We start from the raw sequence: 19,554 nt of genomic DNA, 5'->3' as shown, positions 1-19,554 counted from the left end.
AATCTAGATCAAAATAGCTCAGGTATGAAACAAAGGTTCCAACTTAGAGCTTAGATCAGATTCTTGTGAGTTTTTGGAACAAAGGGGGGGGTATTTATAGGAAAAGCATAACCGTTAGGATCGTTTATCGAATATCGTGCCACGATCTCGGCCGTACACTTGTCAAAAATGTGGTGGTTACTGAAAATGGCCTTTGGCCTTTGATTGGGTGAAAGGGCATTGCCCCTTGATCGAACGAAAGGCCAACTGCATTAAATGCAAACATTGAATCTGGTCTGACAGTCCCACGCGGCCCGCCTCAATATGCAGGCCAAACTCACGCGGGCCGCCTGGCCCCGTCTGATCTGCACATATTTTCAGAATTGGCAGTTTTGGTCCCTGTTGCGTATTTAAGCCATTTCCGACACTTCTAAGGCCCGTAAAGCCATCTTTAAGGCCCTAAAATGATGTCTAAACATTGTGGACATGAAACATGCTCAAAAATGTGTCGGATGTTGGTTCGTTTGGCCGTACGATCGCGATGTTCGGTTAATTACGACGGAATGCGCATAAGCGCGAAAGACGATCCAAATGACGCGATGAATGGATTTTTCTCATGCCAAACACTAAGGCATAATATAAGGATGCTTACATAAATTTTTGGATGTACGGATGTATTCAGAACGTAAGTTATGCGCGAAAGTGCAAACTTGTGCACTTTTTGACACTTTTAGTCCCTGAATGATCCAAAAGTTTGTTTTAGCATACCAAACACCTCAAAGCCTATTTCTAAGCTATGTAAAAGATATTTATGGTATGTTTAACTTATGGACATGTTCCGGAATGTTCGTTACAGTTCAAATTGGCATACTTTCGTAGTTTGTCAAGTTTAGTCCCTGTAAGCGAATTAACTTGTTTTTGCCATACCAAAGCCTTCGAAACTTATTTCTAAGTTATGTAAAGGTTATTTAAGGTATGTTAAGTGTATGATGGTCTTCCGGAGTATTTGTCGCACTAAACTGAGTACGTTTACGCACTAGTTTGCGTATAATTCCCTAGAAAGTGTTGTAGAGTTTGAAATTGAACAAGAATTGATATGTGTAAAACATACACATATTTATACAAATCCCAAGTATGAAATACAATATTTCATTGGTTTGGCATTTGTTTGATGGTTGAAGTGACACAGGTGTCACAGTCTCCCCTACTTTAGGAAATTTCGTCCCGAAATTTAATTCTAGAGGAAACTTGTGAGGACAGCTGTGAAGGTTTCGCCTTATAATAGATCCATTGAACCCTTAAGTAAAACTCTGGGCCATGTTAGGACTCTTAGCGAATTTCTTAACCCTCAAAGTGAATTCCTTGTAATAGTAAAACATGAAATTTTGGACTACGGATAGAAGAACGTTTCTTATGAAGGCTTACCATAGGAAACTTGGTGTGTGATTTAGATCAGAATTGGGGGGAGTGTGAGAATAAATGACATTGGTCGAGGTCCAAGACTTCTCCCGTATCCTTATTCTTGTCACTAGGTCTTAACACATGACGAAGCTTCCTGTGGCTCCTGTGCACTGAATTCCATAATTATGTAGGCCTCCATAATTACGTAATTCCTTGCACAGTCCGCACAGTCCATTTCATAATGCGTAGGAAAAATTACTTGAATAAACATGAAGCGATTTGACTAGACCATCAAAGGATCCTTTTAATTAGATCAACGAACGATCTTTTTAACTAGATCAACACATGATCTTCTTAACTAGACCGTCGTACGATCTCTTTAAATAGACCACTTAGGGGATCATTTTTAGTTACATCATCACATGATATTTCTAATCAGATTTTCAAAACCAATCTGTTTAAGCAGACCATTCAAGAGGTCCAATTATAGAATAATACTTTATAACCAGAGGGACTTAACTACAATGTTGAAATTCATTAAGGGTTTAAGATAGTATCTTTTGGATATCCTATTATGAATCTCTCGTATGAGATATGAAAGATTCTATGAGGATTTGGATGGATCATATACAACCATAAAACATGTAAGAAAGCACATAAGCACAAATTTAGTTAACTTGATTCTTTTATTTTGTCACCTTTAGGTATGGATAGTCAAAGCACACTAGGAATCCAATCCATGGATTTCATTTGGTACTTTAATGATTTTTAAGGATCTATCTATAAAGATAGGGGGATTCTCAATAAGAGTTTGACTTTGTTTCTTAAAAGAAACGAGAGTTTAAAGTTCTTGGGGAGATCACAAGTGATCATAATATGACAGAACCATACGAGTAGTTTGTCTTTGGGTTGACATCATAAGGTTTCATCAAGCATTCATACAAACGCATAAATTTTGCAGAAATAAAAACAACAATTCTTTATTTATGTAACAACGGAATTGTCTTGAAGTGTCAAAATATAACAACCAAAAAAACACAAAACACTAATTGTTCACTGCTGCATCATTGTTCATATTTGCCTCATTGATGTTGAACACTCGTCCACGCGCTGGAGGTATGTTAACAAGCCTTGGGCAATTGTTCCGGTAGTGGGTAAGGTCACCACAGTTATAACATGACCCTGGAGGGAACCGTGCTTGAACAACAGCAGGGTTTGCAGCAGCTTGATTTGCATAACGACAAACATTGATCAAATGTCCCAACCGTCCACAGTGGGTACATTTGTGACACTGCTCTTGCTCTAGATGATGACGGTTGCACTTGTTGCACAAAGGTGCGGTACCAACATAGTTTTGTCTTTTACGAGGTTGTGCTGGCTGGTTTGGTGCAACTTGTTTGTCTTGAGCAGTTACAGCGTAGCTTTGAGAGGCTTTGCGCTTTTTCTTCTTGGACACCTCAGCACTTTCTTCCTTTGGTTCCACATGAGCAGTCTTGTCAGATGGTCTTGAGTCGCCCTTCCGAAACAGCTTGCGCTTCCTGATTTGGGATTCAGTCAGAGTGGCAGCCAATTCAATGGCTTGTCTGACAGTAATAGGGTTGCTGCCAGTAACGATATCCTGAACTACGTCAGGAAGCCCATCAATGTATTTCTCAATCGCCTTATCTAGAGGCGTAACCATAGTAGGGCATAACAAGCTCAATTCCTCATAGCGGTCAGTATAGGCTCGATGTTCCCCACTGTCTTGCTTTAAATCATCAAATTCCCTTTCTAGAGCCCTAAGCTCATGACGAGGACAGAATTCCTTCATCATAAGAGCCCTAAGCTCGGCCCAAGTCTGTGCTAATGCAACCTCAGCACCGCGGTCTCTCATAACCCCGTTCCACCACGTAAGAGCCCTCTTCTGAAACACACTCGAAGAAAACTCGACCTTACGATTTTCAGGACACTGAACGTGACGGAAAGTATTCTCAATGCTCTCGAACCATTGAAGAAGCCTAGTTGCTCCCTCAGAACCACTAAACTTGAGTGGTTTAGCCGAGTTAAAAATCTTGAAATTGCATGGGGCATTGTTGTTGTTGATGGCTTGAGTTATTTGAGCATAAAGATTTGGGAAGGCAGCAGCCATTTGCTGCGCGATAATTTCCGCCAGTTCGGCATTCGCCATTTGATTGTCGCGTCGAGGAGGCATTCTAAAAGAGGAAACATGAGAGGAAACGAGTGAGAGAATTAGACGAAAAGAATGAGATGAAACAAATCTGATGAAAGCAAGGATAGTGGTCATTTGTTTGTTACTACAAAGCAACAAACGACCTGGTGATTAATCAAAGCAAATAGGTCAAAAATAATGTATCGCGAAGACATGCTCGCCTATAAGTGGACACTCACCCCAAGAGTTCCCAGGTAAGAGTGAATGGTCCGATTATGTGGATTTGTACGAACACTCTAGCCTTAGACAGAAAACTCAGGGTACAGGCACCCACCCTTCCAGTTTGCATGTGTTCACATTATTTAGACCAACTTTGACGAGAGTTTTGAAAATTCAAAGGGGTTCAAAACCTTATAACAGAGGGTTCAAAACCTAGTAATCAATCATCCTAGAACAGATGATTAGTTTTCAAAGCGGTTTTAAAATTTATGTTCTTGTTGCGGTCGTCGCCTAAGGATAGGTGACGGTGTTGTTTTATGACTAAACGCAAGTAAACTCGCGTTAGGGTCCTAGGAAGGTTATAGACTAGGTCAAAGCATTACTAATAACCTAATTCCCTATAACCATGAGCTCTGATACCAACTTTTCTGTCACACCCCGACCACGTGGAACAACAAAACGTGGCGGAAACGTCGGGGAGTGTTGTAACAGAATCATTGTTTCATGACACATGGAAATTTAAATATTGTTTTATTGATTAAATGTACTCATTGTTCTATTACAATCACATAAGTACAACTATGACCTTCCAAGTTTTAAAGTTGCTAAGGCACGAGTCCATCCTAAGTGTAGCATGTATCAATAATCATCTCAAGACAGCACCTGAAACATGTGTAAAAATAGGTACGTCAGCATAAAAATGCCTGTGAGATACATAGGTTTTGTGAAAATGGGATTCATGACTTGTGTTTAAAGAAAACGTTTAATAACAGTCAGTCATTAACCTTGTAAATTTGCTTTGTCTTGTAAATCATTTGAAAAACGATAAGATCAGATGATATGTATAAATAAGAGAATAATGTATGGTTAAATGAATAACCATGTAAAATGAGTTTGTATAAGTTAAGTTGTTTGAAAAACAATGTTTTGATAAAACGTTTATGGTATATATAAAATATACTTTGGTGTTAAGAAAGTTGAATAAGTAATAGATTAAAATATATTTTAGTTCCAACATTGTTAACCCAAGTGTACTAAATAACGCCACGGTATGTAATGCAATGAAAACACTTATATATAAGAAGTACCAGCGGCGTATCTACCATGTTTCCATCACATTACACTCGTTCCGTTATCTAAACACTAACCAAAACCAAATCGTTTGATAGATAGTATATTAAATATACTTTAGTTGTTCAAAATAATAGTTTTCAGTAGTATATTACAAATATACCTTGGATTTATAAATAACACATTAAACTATGCTTTAGTTTTGTAAGTAACATATCAGAATATGCTTTGGATGTGATAAATAACATGTTAAACTATGTCTTGGTTTGTAAATAACATATCAAAATATGCTTTGGATGATTACAAAATATATGTTGGTTTTGTACAATATCACACATGAGAGTATATCAAACTATACTTTTTGGGAGTATATCAAAATATACTTTAAAGGTGCGATTTAAGAATTCATTCAGACCTAGTGCATCAAACTACACCTTTGAGACTATAGGGATACCACAAAGGAAATCCCTATTTGGATGGAGAAACAAATTGGTTTCAGACATTCCATGACAACAGGAATGGGGTGTCTAGTCCTATAGCGCTATATCATACTACCAATCGGTCTGGTGAACAAAATAAGTACTATTCCAACGATTACTTTTGTAATCTTTGAGAAATCAGTGTTTAAACCATAGATAGTCATTTAGCTTGTCAAAAGAAAAATACTAACATGTATAATCAATTATACTTTGAAATCATGAAAATAACAGATAGGTACACATGCTTCACCCCAAAACAGTTTGGAAAACAGTAAAAGAGGGGAACTATGTACTCACCTGAGATTGCTTAGAAGTTCTTGTATGATAACCAAACAATGCTAGAGATCACGGAATATCAAACGGCACCTAATATGTAGCTATGTTAATATACCGGACCTAAATCGGAGGATCGGAAAGTATGCGGGTTCGTAAACCAAACGAGTATGGAGACTCGTGTAATATGGTTTAACAAAGCCTACATACTAAAATGAAATCTAGCCTAAGTGCTTACGACCCATTACGACCCGTTTAGGTAGCTTATGCCACCTTAACGCGTAGAACGCGTTCGGAACGCCTAACATCGTGACCACAAGGTATAACCTCGGAAGGTTATAGCTATGGTCACCTAATGTGTTTGGTCGGATCCTAATGATCGACCAAATGGGTCGGGTTCGAAAGTATAAGCGATGGTTTAGATCGCTTACCTTACGACCCTATATAAGCACTATACTAAAAGTGACGAGCTAAGCATGTTAGAACATGCTCAACTAAGTTTAGAAAACAGGTTTGGCATCAAAACAAACGGCTTTGATGCCCACGAGTAGTTTGGTTACAAAATACGCAAGAATGCGCATTTTGGCCGAAACTACGACTCGTCACTGAGCCTAGACAACGTGGTAATCAGTAGGTATAGTCACTACGGACTATAACCATCGTGATCACGCTCACGTTATGAAGTTCCATGAACTTCGTGTTGACCATGGGCTGGTCAATGCAGAAAGTCAACAAAACGTTGACTTTCGGATTCGAAAAGCGAATAAAAGAACGAAAGAATACTTACGGAGGGTCCCCGAATGCTAATCTAGATCAAAATAGCTCAGGTATGAAACAAAGGTTCCAACTTAGAGCTTAGATCAGATTCTTGTGAGTTTTTGGAACAAAGGGGGGGGTATTTATAGGAAAAGCATAACCGTTAGGATCGTTTATCGAATATCGTGCCACGATCTCGCCCGTACACTTGTCAAAAATGTGGTGGTTACTGAAAATGGCCTTTGGCCTTTGATTGGGTGAAAGGGCATTGCCCCTTGATCGAACGAAAGGCCAACTGCATTAAATGCAAACATTGAATCTGGTCTGACAGTCCCACGCGGCCCGCCTCAATATGCAGGCCAAACTCACGCGGGCCGCCTGGCCCCGTCTGATCTGCACATATTTTCAGAATTGGCAGTTTTGGTCCCTGTTGCGTATTTAAGCCATTTCCGACACTTCTAAGGCCCGTAAAGCCATCTTTAAGGCCCTAAAATGATGCCTAAATATTGTGGACATGAAACATGCTCAAAAATGTGTCGGATGTTGGTTCGTTTGGCCGTACGATCGCGATGTTCGGTTAATTACGACGGAATGCGCATAAGCGCGAAAGACGATCCAAATGACGCGATGAATGGATTTTTCTCATGCCAAACACTAAGGCATAATATAAGGATGCTTACATAAATTTTTGGATGTACGGATGTATTCAGAACGTAAGTTATGCGCGAAAGTGCAAACTTGTGCACTTTTTGACACTTTTAGTCCCTGAATGATCCAAAAGTTTGTTTTAGCATACCAAACACCTCAAAGCCTATTTCTAAGCTATGTAAAGGATATTTATGGTATGTTTAACTTATGGACATGTTCCGGAATGTTCGTTACAGTTCAAATTGGCATACTTTCGCAGTTTGTCAAGTTTAGTACCTGTAAGCGAATTAACTTGTTTTTGCCATACCAAAGCCTTCAAAACTTATTTCTAAGTTATGTAAAGGTTATTTAAGGTATGTTAAGTGTATGATGGTCTTCCGGAGTATTTGTCGCACTAAACTGAGTACGTTTACGCACTAGTTTGCGTATAATTCCCCAGAAAGTGTTGTAGAGTTTGAAATTGAACAAGAATTGATATGTGTAAAACATACACATATTTATACAAATCCCAAGTATGAAATACAATATTTCATTGGTTTGGAATTTGTTTGATGGTTGAAGTGACACAGGTGTCACACAAGTCCACTTTAAGATTCTTCAAGGAACCGCAAAAGGACTTGCTCATTTACACCATTCCTTTTGTCCTCCAATTGTTCACTAAGACATCAAACCGAACAACATTCTTCTCGATGAAAACTTAAACCCGAAGATCTTAGATTTTGGGTTGACACGAGTTCTATCAAAACTAGACGAACATGTCATGAGCAACCGCTTTCAAAGCGCGTGATATGATATGAATGATGTAACAGAGAATATGAATTCAATTCAATTATTGCTGATTATATTCAATGGAAGATATGATCCGAAGATCTACAGGATAATACCACAAGTGGTCCCAGGGCTAAGCCCTTCTCATGCACAAGGCAATGAGCCTAATAACTAGCCAATTCTATTCCCCCCCCCCCTCTCTAACATGACTAATGCCTTATTTATAAAAGTATTAGTTACACTAACCCCCTTCCACTATTACAAAATACTATTTAAGCTAAACTTAACATACGATTCCTATCAATACTCCCCCCATAACACAAGCCTTGTCCTCAAGGCTTGGTAGAAAACCCCATAGCTGTGTGAGAACCCCTATCTGATTGTCCATCATCCAATTGTTCCAACTGAAAATGCAGCCCTTCGAATTCATCCGGTTCATCATCGCCGAGCAACATCACACGAAGTTTACCATTGGGACAAGTATGAGTAGGACTATAAGGCTGTCCACACTTGTAGCATTGTCCTTTCTTCTGACGTTCCTCCCACTCGGTGCGAGATAAGGAGCGAATACCACGATCACGATAACCTGCAGCCCCAAAGCCACTAACCGAGCCAGAATTTCCAACAGGTTTGGACACCCTAGTACCCCATGAATGATGCCTGAACCCGGAACCTTCCACTGGCAGCCCGACAGGTTGAGAATGCCGAAAACGAGACAACAAAGAACTGGAATCTGATGGACGAAGCATCAATTCAACATCCCTAGCCAAAGACATGGCATCAATGCACGAAGTTGGACGATGTAAACGTACCCGCTGTTTGACATCCTCCTTCAGACCAGCAACAAAATATCCCAAAGTCTGAGATTCCGGTAAACGAGGAATCAAAGACAACAAATACTCGAAATCTTCAATGTAATCATGAATCGAGTCCGATTGTTGAATGGTGGCTAGTTGTTCATACGGATTGTGAATTTCCAAACCACTGAATCGTTGTAACAACTCTGATTGAAAATCAGACCAGGTAAGGGAATCATGTACCTGTTTAAGCACCGTAAACCAGTGTTGAGCAACCCCACTCATGCTCAACTGAGCGAGACGGAGGCGCAGAGTGTCCGGAGTTTGGTTGATGTCAAAATACAAATTAGCCTTCTGAATCCAGCCCTGTGGATCGAAACCACAAAATTCTGGAAGTTTCACCTTCTTCACAGCAGAAGGAAGGCTATGCGAAGGACCCTGAGATCCACCACCGGATTCGAAAATTCCAGAGCCTAATGACCCGTCATCTGCCATGTTCTTCTCCTGTTGTCGTACAAAACTCGCCATCATTTTACGAAATTCAGAATTCTCCAAACGATCCGCCTCTAGAGCCGCCGCTATGGAATCCAAACGCGACGACTGAGCGGTCAAATCGTCCTGAAGTTTCTGAATCAATTGCTCATGAGCATCCAAACGAGCGTTATGATTCACCATATTGAAACGGAAATTGAAAGGAAATTGGAATCGGAAATGAACAGGAACAGTGAATTGAGACGAGCGAGTGCAAATAAATCGGGAATGAAATCCGATAATGAAATCGAATGAAGAAGATGCGGAAATTGAAGCAGATCTGGAACGAATTGGAATTAAAAAGTGAGCGATGTTGCAGTGGAAGTTGGATCTGATTGAAGATGGATCTGAAAATTCAGGGATAGCGGATTCAAATTGAGAAATATCCGAAAATTCAGGGATCTGATTGAAGATAGATCCGAAAATTCAGGAAACACAGAAGTGAGATCTGAGTAACGCAGAAGGTGATTTGAAGTAGAGCAGAAAGGTAGGTCGGACCAATGATAGGATATAAATGATGTAACAGAGAATGTGAATTCAATTCAATTGTTGCTGATTATATTCAATGGAAGATATGATCCGAAGATCTACAGGATAATACCACAAGTGGTCCCAGGGCTAAGCCCTTCTCATGCACAATGCAATGAGCCTAATAACTAGCCAATTCTATTCCCCCCTCTCTAACATGACTAATGCCTTATTTATAAAAGTATTAGTTACACTAACCCCCCTTCCACTATTACAAAGTACTATTTAAGCTAAACTTAACATACGATTCCTATCAGCGCGCTAGGATACGTGGCTCCAGAGATGGCTTGCCAGAGCTTATGGGTGAACGAGAAATACGATGTTTACGGGTTTGGGGTCTTGATTTTGGAGATAATGATAGGGAGGCGACCGATCGAATACGGGGAAGATAATGTGCTGATACTTAATGAACAAGTGAAAGTTATGTTGGAAGAAGGGAATGTGTTGGAGTGTGTTGATGAGAGTATGGGACAGTATCCAGAAGAAGAAGTGTTGCCAGTTCTTAAATTAGCATTGGTGTGTACCTCTGAGATTCCTTCAAGCATGTTTGATGAAGAAGGGGAGGGTAGGGTCGGGTCCCACTAATTAGATATTTTTCTTTTATTTTTTCAATATAAAAAAAATGGATCAAAATGACAATTTGAAAGATTTAAATTGGAAATTCCCAAAATATCGCGGGTTAAAAATGAGGTTTTTGGACGGTATTAGACGATGTGATTAAAATGACAACAAAAAGAAAAATGATAAATTTAAACAAACCTCACTACTAAAATGGCCAATTTACTCAATGACAAAGAGAACCAAATCAAGAAATCGGGTGAGATCCGGTGCCATCTTCTTTGACCCACGCTTTCTTTCGCAACAAATCGAAGAAGATTCAGATTCGATTGCACCACACGTTCCCACTTTAAAATCGAAGCTTCAGATTCGTTCCGACTGTGTTGTCTTCCTCGATTGTACTCAGGTAGGTAACCCATTCTGACTGTGTTATCTCCTACATGCACACGGCTTCTAAATCATATTGATGAAATTAATTAATTTATAAAATCTTTAAAATAGAAGAATTTTTGAACGTTTGTTTTACATGCTAAGGACACTAGGACTATTGTTTTACTGAGTGATCGTCTAATCTCATGATACTATTGACCGCTTATTTTTTAACCTACCTAGAAAAGATCAAATCTATACTTCACTTATCTGTCATTGATTCGTGGTCATGATTTTAGCTCCTAGTTTTGCCTGTTAAAAAGAATTGACCCGACCCGACTTAAACCAAAAATTCAGATGTTGAGTTAAGCGACATTCAGTGGGTGTTTGGGGTTCCTTATTTTGAAGAAAAAAAGACTTTTGAAGGGGTAAAAGTCCTTTTGAGAAGTGTTTGGCTTTCCATTTTAAGGGCAAAAGTCCTTTTTTGAAGGGCAAAAGTCAGGATTTCCTGACTTACTTTTGTCAAAAGGACTTTTGGAAAAGTCAGCAATAAGTTAAGCCAAACATGCCTTCAATTAAAAAAAAGTTATGGGTCCGCCACTGGACGCTCACTGTAGAGGGAAGGAAGAGTAGAGGCAGAGGCAGGCTGAAGATGACTTGGGATGAGCGGATTAGACAGGATTTGCACCTATGAGGACATCTTCGAGGATAGAACTTAATGTAGGATTAAGGTTAAGGACTTTTAGGAGATTGGCTTGGTTTTGTTTTAGGTTTTCACCATTTCCCATTGTCATAGTGTTACTAAGAAATACTTTTTATTTATGTGTATTTTTATTATCTTTTATTTTTACCCTTTTTTGTAGTTGTGTGCCTGCATATGTTTTCTGTAATCTTATGTCTTGGTTATGGTTTTTGGAGCTGGGTCTCACTAGAAGCAACCTCTCTATCCCCTGTGATAGAGGTAAGGCTTGCGCACATCCCACCCTCCTCAGACCCTATCAATAGCTTGGCTATAGGTGGGATTATACCGGGTAAGGTTGTTGTGGTTGGGTTAGACTTGTATGTCTCTATCTTTTGTTGTAGAGCGTCTTGTTCAGCCACAATTCTTTATGTGGTATGTCTCTTTTTGTTTGGAATTTGAAGCTTTCTGACTGCAGGCCGGAGTGAAATGGCCTCCAAATCTACATGCCCGGCCCCTATGAAGGCTACATCAGAAGGTGTGTTCCAAGGAAACAACCCTCTTGATTATGCACTCCCTCTCGTGATTGTACAAATATGTTTAGTTCTCGTTCTCACCCGTGTTCTTGCCTACCTTCTGAAACCGTTAAGACAGCCTCGAGTCATTGCTGAAATCATTGTAAGTCTCAATTATATCAAAAATAAAAATACACTTCGTTTCCAACATATGTAACGTAAGTTTGTTTTCCAGGGTGGAATTTTACTGGGTCCTTCAGCTCTAGGCCGAAACACGAACTACCTTCATGCGGTTTTTCCTAAAAGTAGCCTGCCGGTTTTGGACACGTTAGCCAACCTCGGGCTTCTGTTCTTTCTCTTCCTGGTGGGTCTGGAGCTCGACTTAAAGTCCCTTAGACGGACCGGGAAGAAAGCTCTATGTGTGGCCATGGCTGGAATCTCCCTTCCGTTCATCTTAGGAATCGGTGTTTCCTTTGTTCTCCGAGGAACCGTCTCCAAAGGAGTCAACCAAGGCCCATTTATCGTGTTCATGGGTGTGGCAATGTCCATCACTGCTTTCCCTGTACTAGCCCGTATCCTAGCGGAACTCAAACTCCTGACCACGGATGTCGGTAAGCTGGCCATGTCAGCAGCCGCCGTTAATGACATGGCAGCTTGGATCCTACTCGCCCTAGCCGTTGCGCTCTCGGGCACCGGACGGTCTCCACTCGTGGCTCTATGGGTTTTTTTGTGTGGTTCGGCTTTCATCGTTCTATGTTCGTTTGTCATCCCGCCAGTTTTTAAATGGATGGCTCGTAGGTGCCCAGAAGGTGAGCCCGTGGATGAGGTTTACGTGTGTGGCACTTTAGGGGTGGTTTTGGCAGCGGGTTTCGTGACTGATGCTATCGGGATTCATGCGCTTTTTGGCGCTTTTGTGGTGGGTGTTCTCATCCCGAAAGAAGGCGCTTTTGCAGGGGCGTTAGTAGAAAAAGTTGAGGATCTTGTATCGGGACTCTTCCTACCGCTTTACTTTGTGTCAAGTGGTTTAAAAACCAATGTGGCATCGATCAAAGGGGCTGAATCTTGGGGTTTACTTGTTTTGGTCATATGCGCCGCTTGTTTCGGTAAGATAGCTGGCACGGTCGGGGTTTCTTTGTTGTGTAAAATACCTTTCACGGAGGCTCTTGCACTTGGGCTCCTGATGAACACTAAAGGTTTGGTTGAACTCATCGTTCTCAACATCGGAAAAGACCGCGGGGTACATCATCATCATCTTTTAATCTTTTAATGCATTTATGTTTGTTCTTATAAGATACGATGCTTATTATTTTCTAAACTCAGGTGCTAAACGATCAAACTTTTGCGATATTGGTTTTAATGGCTCTTGTGACGACATTTATCACAACACCTTCAGTGATTGCTGTGTATAAGCCAGCGAAAAAGCTTGCAAAATCAGAATACAAACACAGAACGATTTACAGGAAGGATTTTTCAACGAGCCCCTTCCGTATGTTCTTCACTTTCCATGGAATCAGAAACCTGCCAACAATTATCAATCTGATTGAAGCCTCACGTGGGACCGGAAAGAACGAGACACTCACGGTTCATGCGATGCACCTCATGGAGCTCACCGAGAGGTCTTCAGCTATACTCATGGCTCACAAGACTAGGAAAAATGGGTCCCCATTTTGGAAGAAAGGACCTAAGGCCAATTCTGACCAGATCTTGGTGGCTTTCGAGACGTTTCAGCAGCTTAGCAAAGTCTCGATCCGGCCCACAACTGCCATTTCTGCTGTATCCAGCATGCATGAAGATATCTGTAACGGGGCTGAGAGTAAGAAGGCAGCTATGATTGTCCTTCCGTTTCATAAGCACCTGCGGCTCGATGGTCATCTCGAGGTGGCCCGAGCTGAATATAGGTATGTGATTATTGTAAACAGTCTCGTTATTTTGCAATGAGTTTTGAGTATTGTGTTGCTGAATTATATGTTTTTTTTTTTTTTATTGCAGGCATGTTAACAGAAAGGTTTTAGAGCATGCACCATGTTCGGTTAGTATCTTAGTGGACCGTGGATTTGGTGGGAGTTCGCATGTTTCCGCGAGTAATGTGGACTCACTCGTGACAGTTTTGTTCTTTGGTGGTCATGATGACCACGAGGCTTTAGCTTATGGAGCGCGTATGGCTGAACACCCGGGGATCAATCTAGTGGTGGTCCGGTTCCTTTTGGACCGTGATGTAGCCAGCTCAAGTTCAGTTAGTGTCGAGATTGAGGAACCTGACAGCGTCAAAACTATGTCAACGGATGATGAGGTGATTGCTGAATTTAAGGAGCAGATATTGAAGGACAGCAGAAACAAATACATGGAGAGAATGGTTAAGAATGGGGACGAGGTAATGGAGGCTGTTCGTGAACATGGCCGGTGCAACCTGGTTTTGGTCGGGAGGATGCCGGAAGGTGAGCTGGTTGCATCAATGAGGAAAAGAAGTGAGTGTCCGGAGATGGGGCCCGTCGGGAACCTTTTGATCGCACCGGAGGTCGACATACGGGCGTCAGTGTTGGTTGTCCAACAATACCGCACGAATCTTTCAGTGTATTCCCTGGCTTCTTTGAAAGAAGATGAAGTCACCACTGACCTAGGGGAATCTGATTCCAGTTAACCGGGGTTTTCTTCCGCCCTCTAGCAGTATCATGCATCAAAATTTGATGTTCAAAGTCACTGGGTTTTCTGTATCTTTTTGTTTAGTTAGAAACGGAGGATTAGAGGGTGCTACAAGAAAAAACAAAGAGGTGTGACACAAGTCCTAGGTATATATGTTATAACACTTGAATTTACTCCTAGGTATATATGTTATAACTACTCCCCACAGTTAATTTTACTGGTTTTGAATCAAGACCTATTGGTTTATCTTGTTACACTTTTAATCGCTAAAAGCTATGAGAAAATAATTCACCTTTTAGCAAGGTTAGAGAAGTCGCTAGTCGCTAATCGGTCGGTGAGGTAGGGACTAGCGACTACTCGGGATTAATCGGATCGGACTTTATTTGTTTAATTTTCAGTTTATGTATACATATACACATTTTTATAGGTAAATATTTTAAGTAGTTAGGTTTTAACTTTTACCCGATCATTTTTTAAGTATACAAAACTAATTGTTGGAATTCACATGGTTTGGTTGGAAACCGGCCGGAATTTAGAGGTTTTGGCCGGAATATACAGGTTTTTTTGCCGGAATCGCCGATTTTGGTTGGCCGACTAGGCCTAGTCAGCCTGACTAGCGATTAATGGACCGATTAACGAAAAATTATTCAATTACTGGCCGACTAGTCGCCGCGTAGTCGCGATTTTTACAAAACTGCCTTTGTGCTGAACTAACTTTTGTGAGTAGATTTTTTTTTTTGTTCAAATTGCAAACAAAATGAGTAGTTGAACTCTTAAAAAATTTATTAAATAGAGAAATAGCAAGATGATTGATCAAACATGCAAAAACCAGTGGAAGTTTTATAACTTGGCGTTACCTTCTTAAGCCAGGGTTGTGGTATACCACTCCTAGCCAAATCAGCCAGAATAGTGCCCTTTAGCGCCCACTTCCCCGGCGCCACGGGGGGCGCCATTGAGTCTTCGCTATCCTGATAACGAGCGCCAACGGCTAGTTTTTTTGAGGCCCCCATCTTTTGACCGTTGCAAACGGTAACAAAATAAAAAAAGTTAACTTTTAATTTTTAAATTTCACACTATATATATTCAACCTATTTTACTCAAATTTTCATCAATTCTCCTTTATTCCCTCCACTCCACTACTTTAGATATATTTGTATGCTTTTGAGAAAGAATTCACCTGGTCTGTTTAAGTTGTAAACTGATAAGTGAAGTAAAGTAGGTGTCTGGGTGAATAGACGAGAGATCAATAGAAAGGTTTTGATTTGGAAGAATGTTTTAAATGAAGAAGATGAATTAAGAGTCTATAAGACATCCCTTTCACCAAGTTTACCCTGTAATTCTACTAAAAACAAATACATTTTCACTTTCATCTTAATTAAATAATATTTTTTATTCCTTTATTATTATATTTTCTCTCTTTCACTAACAACCATTTTCAAAAAAATATTAAAAAATTATCGAGGATGAACAGTGTTCACTCAATATACAGATGAACAATAACATTTTCTCTCTCCTCCACTCACAATCACTTTTTATAATATAAAAACCTTCCAAAAAAAAATTTGGTGGATGAGTTGTGAATGCTCTAAGTTTCCATCGATAAAGTATTGTTCAAATAGATTATAGTTAGATAATATAACCAAGGAATGAGTTGTGATGGTTTGGCGAGCCTTATAATGCCGGTTCGAGCTAGGACAAGGAAAATCTAAAAAATCCGCTCAAGCGCATATAAGTATGATTTAAAGATTGGCTTGAAAATAATGATCTTTTGATAACCAAACTAGTTTCAAGCAAAAAAAAAAATATTATATTCATTTATTGTCAAAACATACAAAGTACAGTTAGAAGCACTGCACACAAATTTCTGGTTTTAGAGCATATACCCCTAGTAGAAAACTCCAAGTCCAGAGTAAAGAAAAATGTTGCATTAAAGAAGAACAAGATAAGGAAGTGGGACCCGGCTGCCCATTAGCACCTCCAACCTGCAGGCCAAATATGATCAGATTACAAGCATAACTTTGTTTACACAAATGATCGACCCGTTTACAGAAATATAGCCAACTTGGGATATATACACACATATATATATATGAATAAACCTTACATGCCTAGTCCCTAGTGGCAGTGGTTATCAACTGAAGACTGGCAGAGTTGTTCAAAAACACATACGTTCTACAAATCAGCTTACCGATACAAACTAATTCTTTTTAGATGATCCATTGACAATTTTCTACATTTATGTAATTACCGCTTCCGGTTTTGTTTCTACATGGGAAATCATTGCCACAATCCTAGTTTGTAACAGCTCTGCTAGTGCTTTCAAATTATTAATGCCTTCAAGAGATCCTAACATCTTTATATATAGTTACAGTTTACAACTTACAATTCCACAAATCATGCAACGCTTCAATATTCCTATACAAGAAGTATCACATAGACAGCAATCATCATAACCTGAGTAACATGTTAGTGTTCGGTGTAAAAGATAATGCAAAATGTTGATCTTTATTACATTCTTAAATATCTCACTGCCGCCTTCAATTACTTTAGCAAATCGAAATTCCTCCATGAAAAAAAAGACAACTTTACATCATAGTTATTAAAGGCACTAGGCGCACTCAAGGCGCACAGGCCTCGCCTGGAGCCTAGACGCAAAGCGCAAAAAAATTTAAAAATATATTATGTAGTAGAAAAAGAATACTATTCTTCAAATAAAATAAACAAAGTCTATTATGTAACACTTTATATCATCTAATTAGTACCAAAATATTAGTGTATTAGTGTTATAGAGTAGTTTTCCTTAAATAAAAGTAGAAATCTGGCTAGAATCTTGTTAGAATTTAGAGAATTTGGCCGGAAGCACTCCGGAATCTAGGAATCTCGCCGGAATGTGTGCCTGAACCATCTCCTGGAGAATTAAAGCGCAATTTCCTCGACTGAAAGCGCAACTGCCTCGTCTCGCCTGAAAAATGGGCCTAGGCGCAAGAGGCGATGGCTTTTAACAACTATGCTTTACATTCACATATAACCTTAAGAGAAGAATATGATCATTTGAAAGGGCAGGGAGCCTCAAAAATAGTTCTTCAAAATCCTCATAACTTTTTTATTATTCAAATTCCCACTTTAATAGTATTACCAAGACAGTGGTCCCTTGTGCAAAAATGTAGAATGTAGAGCACTTCCTCTTACTTAAAGTCTAAAGCAGTCAGATTATGATATCTTATAAGATATAATCCTCCCTTCCAAGTTTTCACTAATTAACATATTTTATTTTAGATTTTTTCTACACAAAATACATAATTAATCAGAAAAGATTAGCCATGAATAGATCAAGATTAGTAAATAATATATATATCAAAGATGATGATTTCAAAAGGTAAAAGCCACTGCAACACCCAGCCCCTATGCACTTTCCCTTTTACCAGTAAAAGGGTTAATAATCAAAGGCAGATTGGATTTTAACAATCCAAACTATGACACGTTGGCCGCTAACAATTCAAACTACCAATGGCACTCCTAATTTTCACGTTTGTTGCCAAAAACAATCCCATTCTTATGGAAAAGTAACTCCGTCTGTCTGTCTGTCCCAAAACAAACAACTGATTGATTATTATCCCAATCAGAATGTTGGTGTAAAAAGACATTTATTGAAATATAGGGACGGACGTCCTTGAAAACAAAAGTGAAGTGCCATTATTATCGGCCAATCAGTCAAAGTTTGGATAGTAAAATCCAATATGCCTAAATTTAAAGAATGGACCGGTCCATCAAACAACACTCAGAAGTCTGAATAGTTACTTCAGCTTAAATCACAAGCAAAGATGCAGCATTAAAAACGAAGAAATCTTGTTTTCTTACACCAATTTCAAGTTTTATAACTTTATTAGCAACAAACTTCAATTTTCAAATATGACCATATAAAACAAAGCACAACAATTAGCCAATTAGGTGTTCCTAAAATACCAAAAACTCAAACAAAATTCAAATTTCAATTAACAACACCTAAACTAAAAACCTAAATTTGCCACAAAAACATAAAAAATCACTAAAAGCAACGAATTATTAAAAAAAAAAAAGGAAACTTACAAATGAATCATTTGGCAACCATCCTGGCAATAAAATCCTCATACTTAATCTTGCCATCAGATCCAACATCAATCTCCTTAATCCACTCATCAAACTCGGAAGGCTCGAGCTTCTCCCCAATGCTGGTCAAAATATGCTTGAGATCGGCAACAACAACAAATCCAGTGCCATCCTTATCAATAACCTTGAAGGCATCACGAAGCTGGCGATCAAAGGGCTCGGGTTTGAGGTGTTTCCCCATGAGTTCGGTGAAGCGGTTGAAATCGAAGGGAGATGTGAGTTTCTCTTCGGCGATGATGGATTTGAGCTGGGCTTGCGTAGGGTTTCCGCCGAGCGATCGCATCAGGATTCCGAGTTCTGAGGGGGCGATCTTGCCGTCGCCGTCGGTGTCGAAGAGTGTGAAGGCTTCTTTCATGGCGGCTACCTGTTCGTCGTTCCCCATTGTTGCTTGGTTGATTTTGGGAATGGGAATTGTTGGAGGATGAAGAAATGAAGAATGTTTTGTAGAGAGGGTGGTGATTTGGTTGAAGAAAACGTGGTTGGGTTGGGGGATGGGATTATTATTGTCCGTCCGTTAACTCTTTTCGGCCCACCCAAAACGTACATCAAATACAAAGGGTGGGTGGGTGAACAAAACTTTTTTATTTTCTCAAGTACAAATTCAAACATTATTTTTTATTGATATGAACGTAAAGTTATTGATTTTATATATTAACTAGCATTTTGCCCGCCGTGCGTTGCGACGGTGCATAGCGGGTGGAAATGTGTAGTAAGACAACACACAATTTGTAACACGTGATGCATAAAAGTCAATTACAAAAAAGTGTAAAACATCATCATCATCATACTCAGTAAATCCCACCAATAGCAAATCTAAGGTAGGGTCTGAGTAGGGTAGACGTAGACATACTTACCTCTACCCCGTAGGAATAGAGAGACTGCTTCCAGTGAGACCCCCGGCTCGATTGTAGTTTTGTATCAAGCCTTGGACCTAAGACACATAACACTCAAACAATCGGGAACCGATTGGTGCATGTACCCCCGTGTCTTTCAGCTATCAACGTCACCACATGATGCACGATTAACCATCAGCCGCTTTTAACGTTAT

At 39.6% G+C, this 19,554-nt stretch overlaps 2 protein-coding genes across 3 annotated transcripts; one reads left to right on the top strand and one right to left on the bottom strand.

Annotated features, from left to right (window-relative positions):
• The first annotated feature begins 10,317 nt into the window (after positions 1-10,317).
• On the top strand, positions 10,318-14,614 carry LOC110940648 (cation/H(+) antiporter 18). Of its 2 annotated transcripts, none has more exons than XM_022182201.2 (5): positions 10,318-10,563; positions 11,684-11,883; positions 11,956-12,957; positions 13,041-13,618; positions 13,710-14,614. In XM_022182201.2, exons 2-5 carry the CDS (start codon positions 11,695-11,697, stop codon positions 14,356-14,358), a joined length of 2,418 nt encoding a protein of 805 aa, XP_022037893.1. In that variant the 5' UTR covers positions 10,318-10,563; positions 11,684-11,694; the 3' UTR covers positions 14,359-14,614. The 2 variants fall into 2 exon arrangements, with proteins under 2 accessions (XP_022037893.1, XP_035846117.1); XM_035990224.1 differs by lacking the exon at positions 10,318-10,563 and adding an exon at positions 10,978-11,557.
• A 1,527-nt stretch (positions 14,615-16,141) lies between these two features.
• Positions 16,142-19,017, bottom strand: LOC110943201 (probable calcium-binding protein CML13; the record flags this gene model as incomplete). Its single annotated transcript, XM_022184953.2, has 2 exons — positions 16,142-16,342; positions 18,447-19,017. A coding segment is annotated over one exon (564 nt), but the record flags the coding sequence as incomplete, so codon positions are not given.
• Between the last annotated feature and the right edge of the window lie 537 nt (positions 19,018-19,554).

Source organism: Helianthus annuus, chromosome 5, assembly GCF_002127325.2.
Source record: "Helianthus annuus cultivar XRQ/B chromosome 5, HanXRQr2.0-SUNRISE, whole genome shotgun sequence".
NCBI lineage: Eukaryota > Viridiplantae > Streptophyta > Magnoliopsida > Asterales > Asteraceae > Helianthus > Helianthus annuus.
This window is presented reverse-complemented; position numbering and strand designations above follow the sequence as displayed.

Coding starts and splice junctions, on each gene's coding strand:
- LOC110940648 (XM_035990224.1), top strand. CDS start 11,404: ATGTTTTCTGTAATCTTATGTCTTGGTTATGGTTTTTGGAGCTGGGTC. Junction 11,558..11,683: donor TATAGGTGGGATTATACCGG/GTAAGGTTGTTG, acceptor TTCTGACTGCAG/GCCGGAGTGAAATGGCCTCC. Junction 11,884..11,955: donor GAGTCATTGCTGAAATCATT/GTAAGTCTCAAT, acceptor TTTGTTTTCCAG/GGTGGAATTTTACTGGGTCC.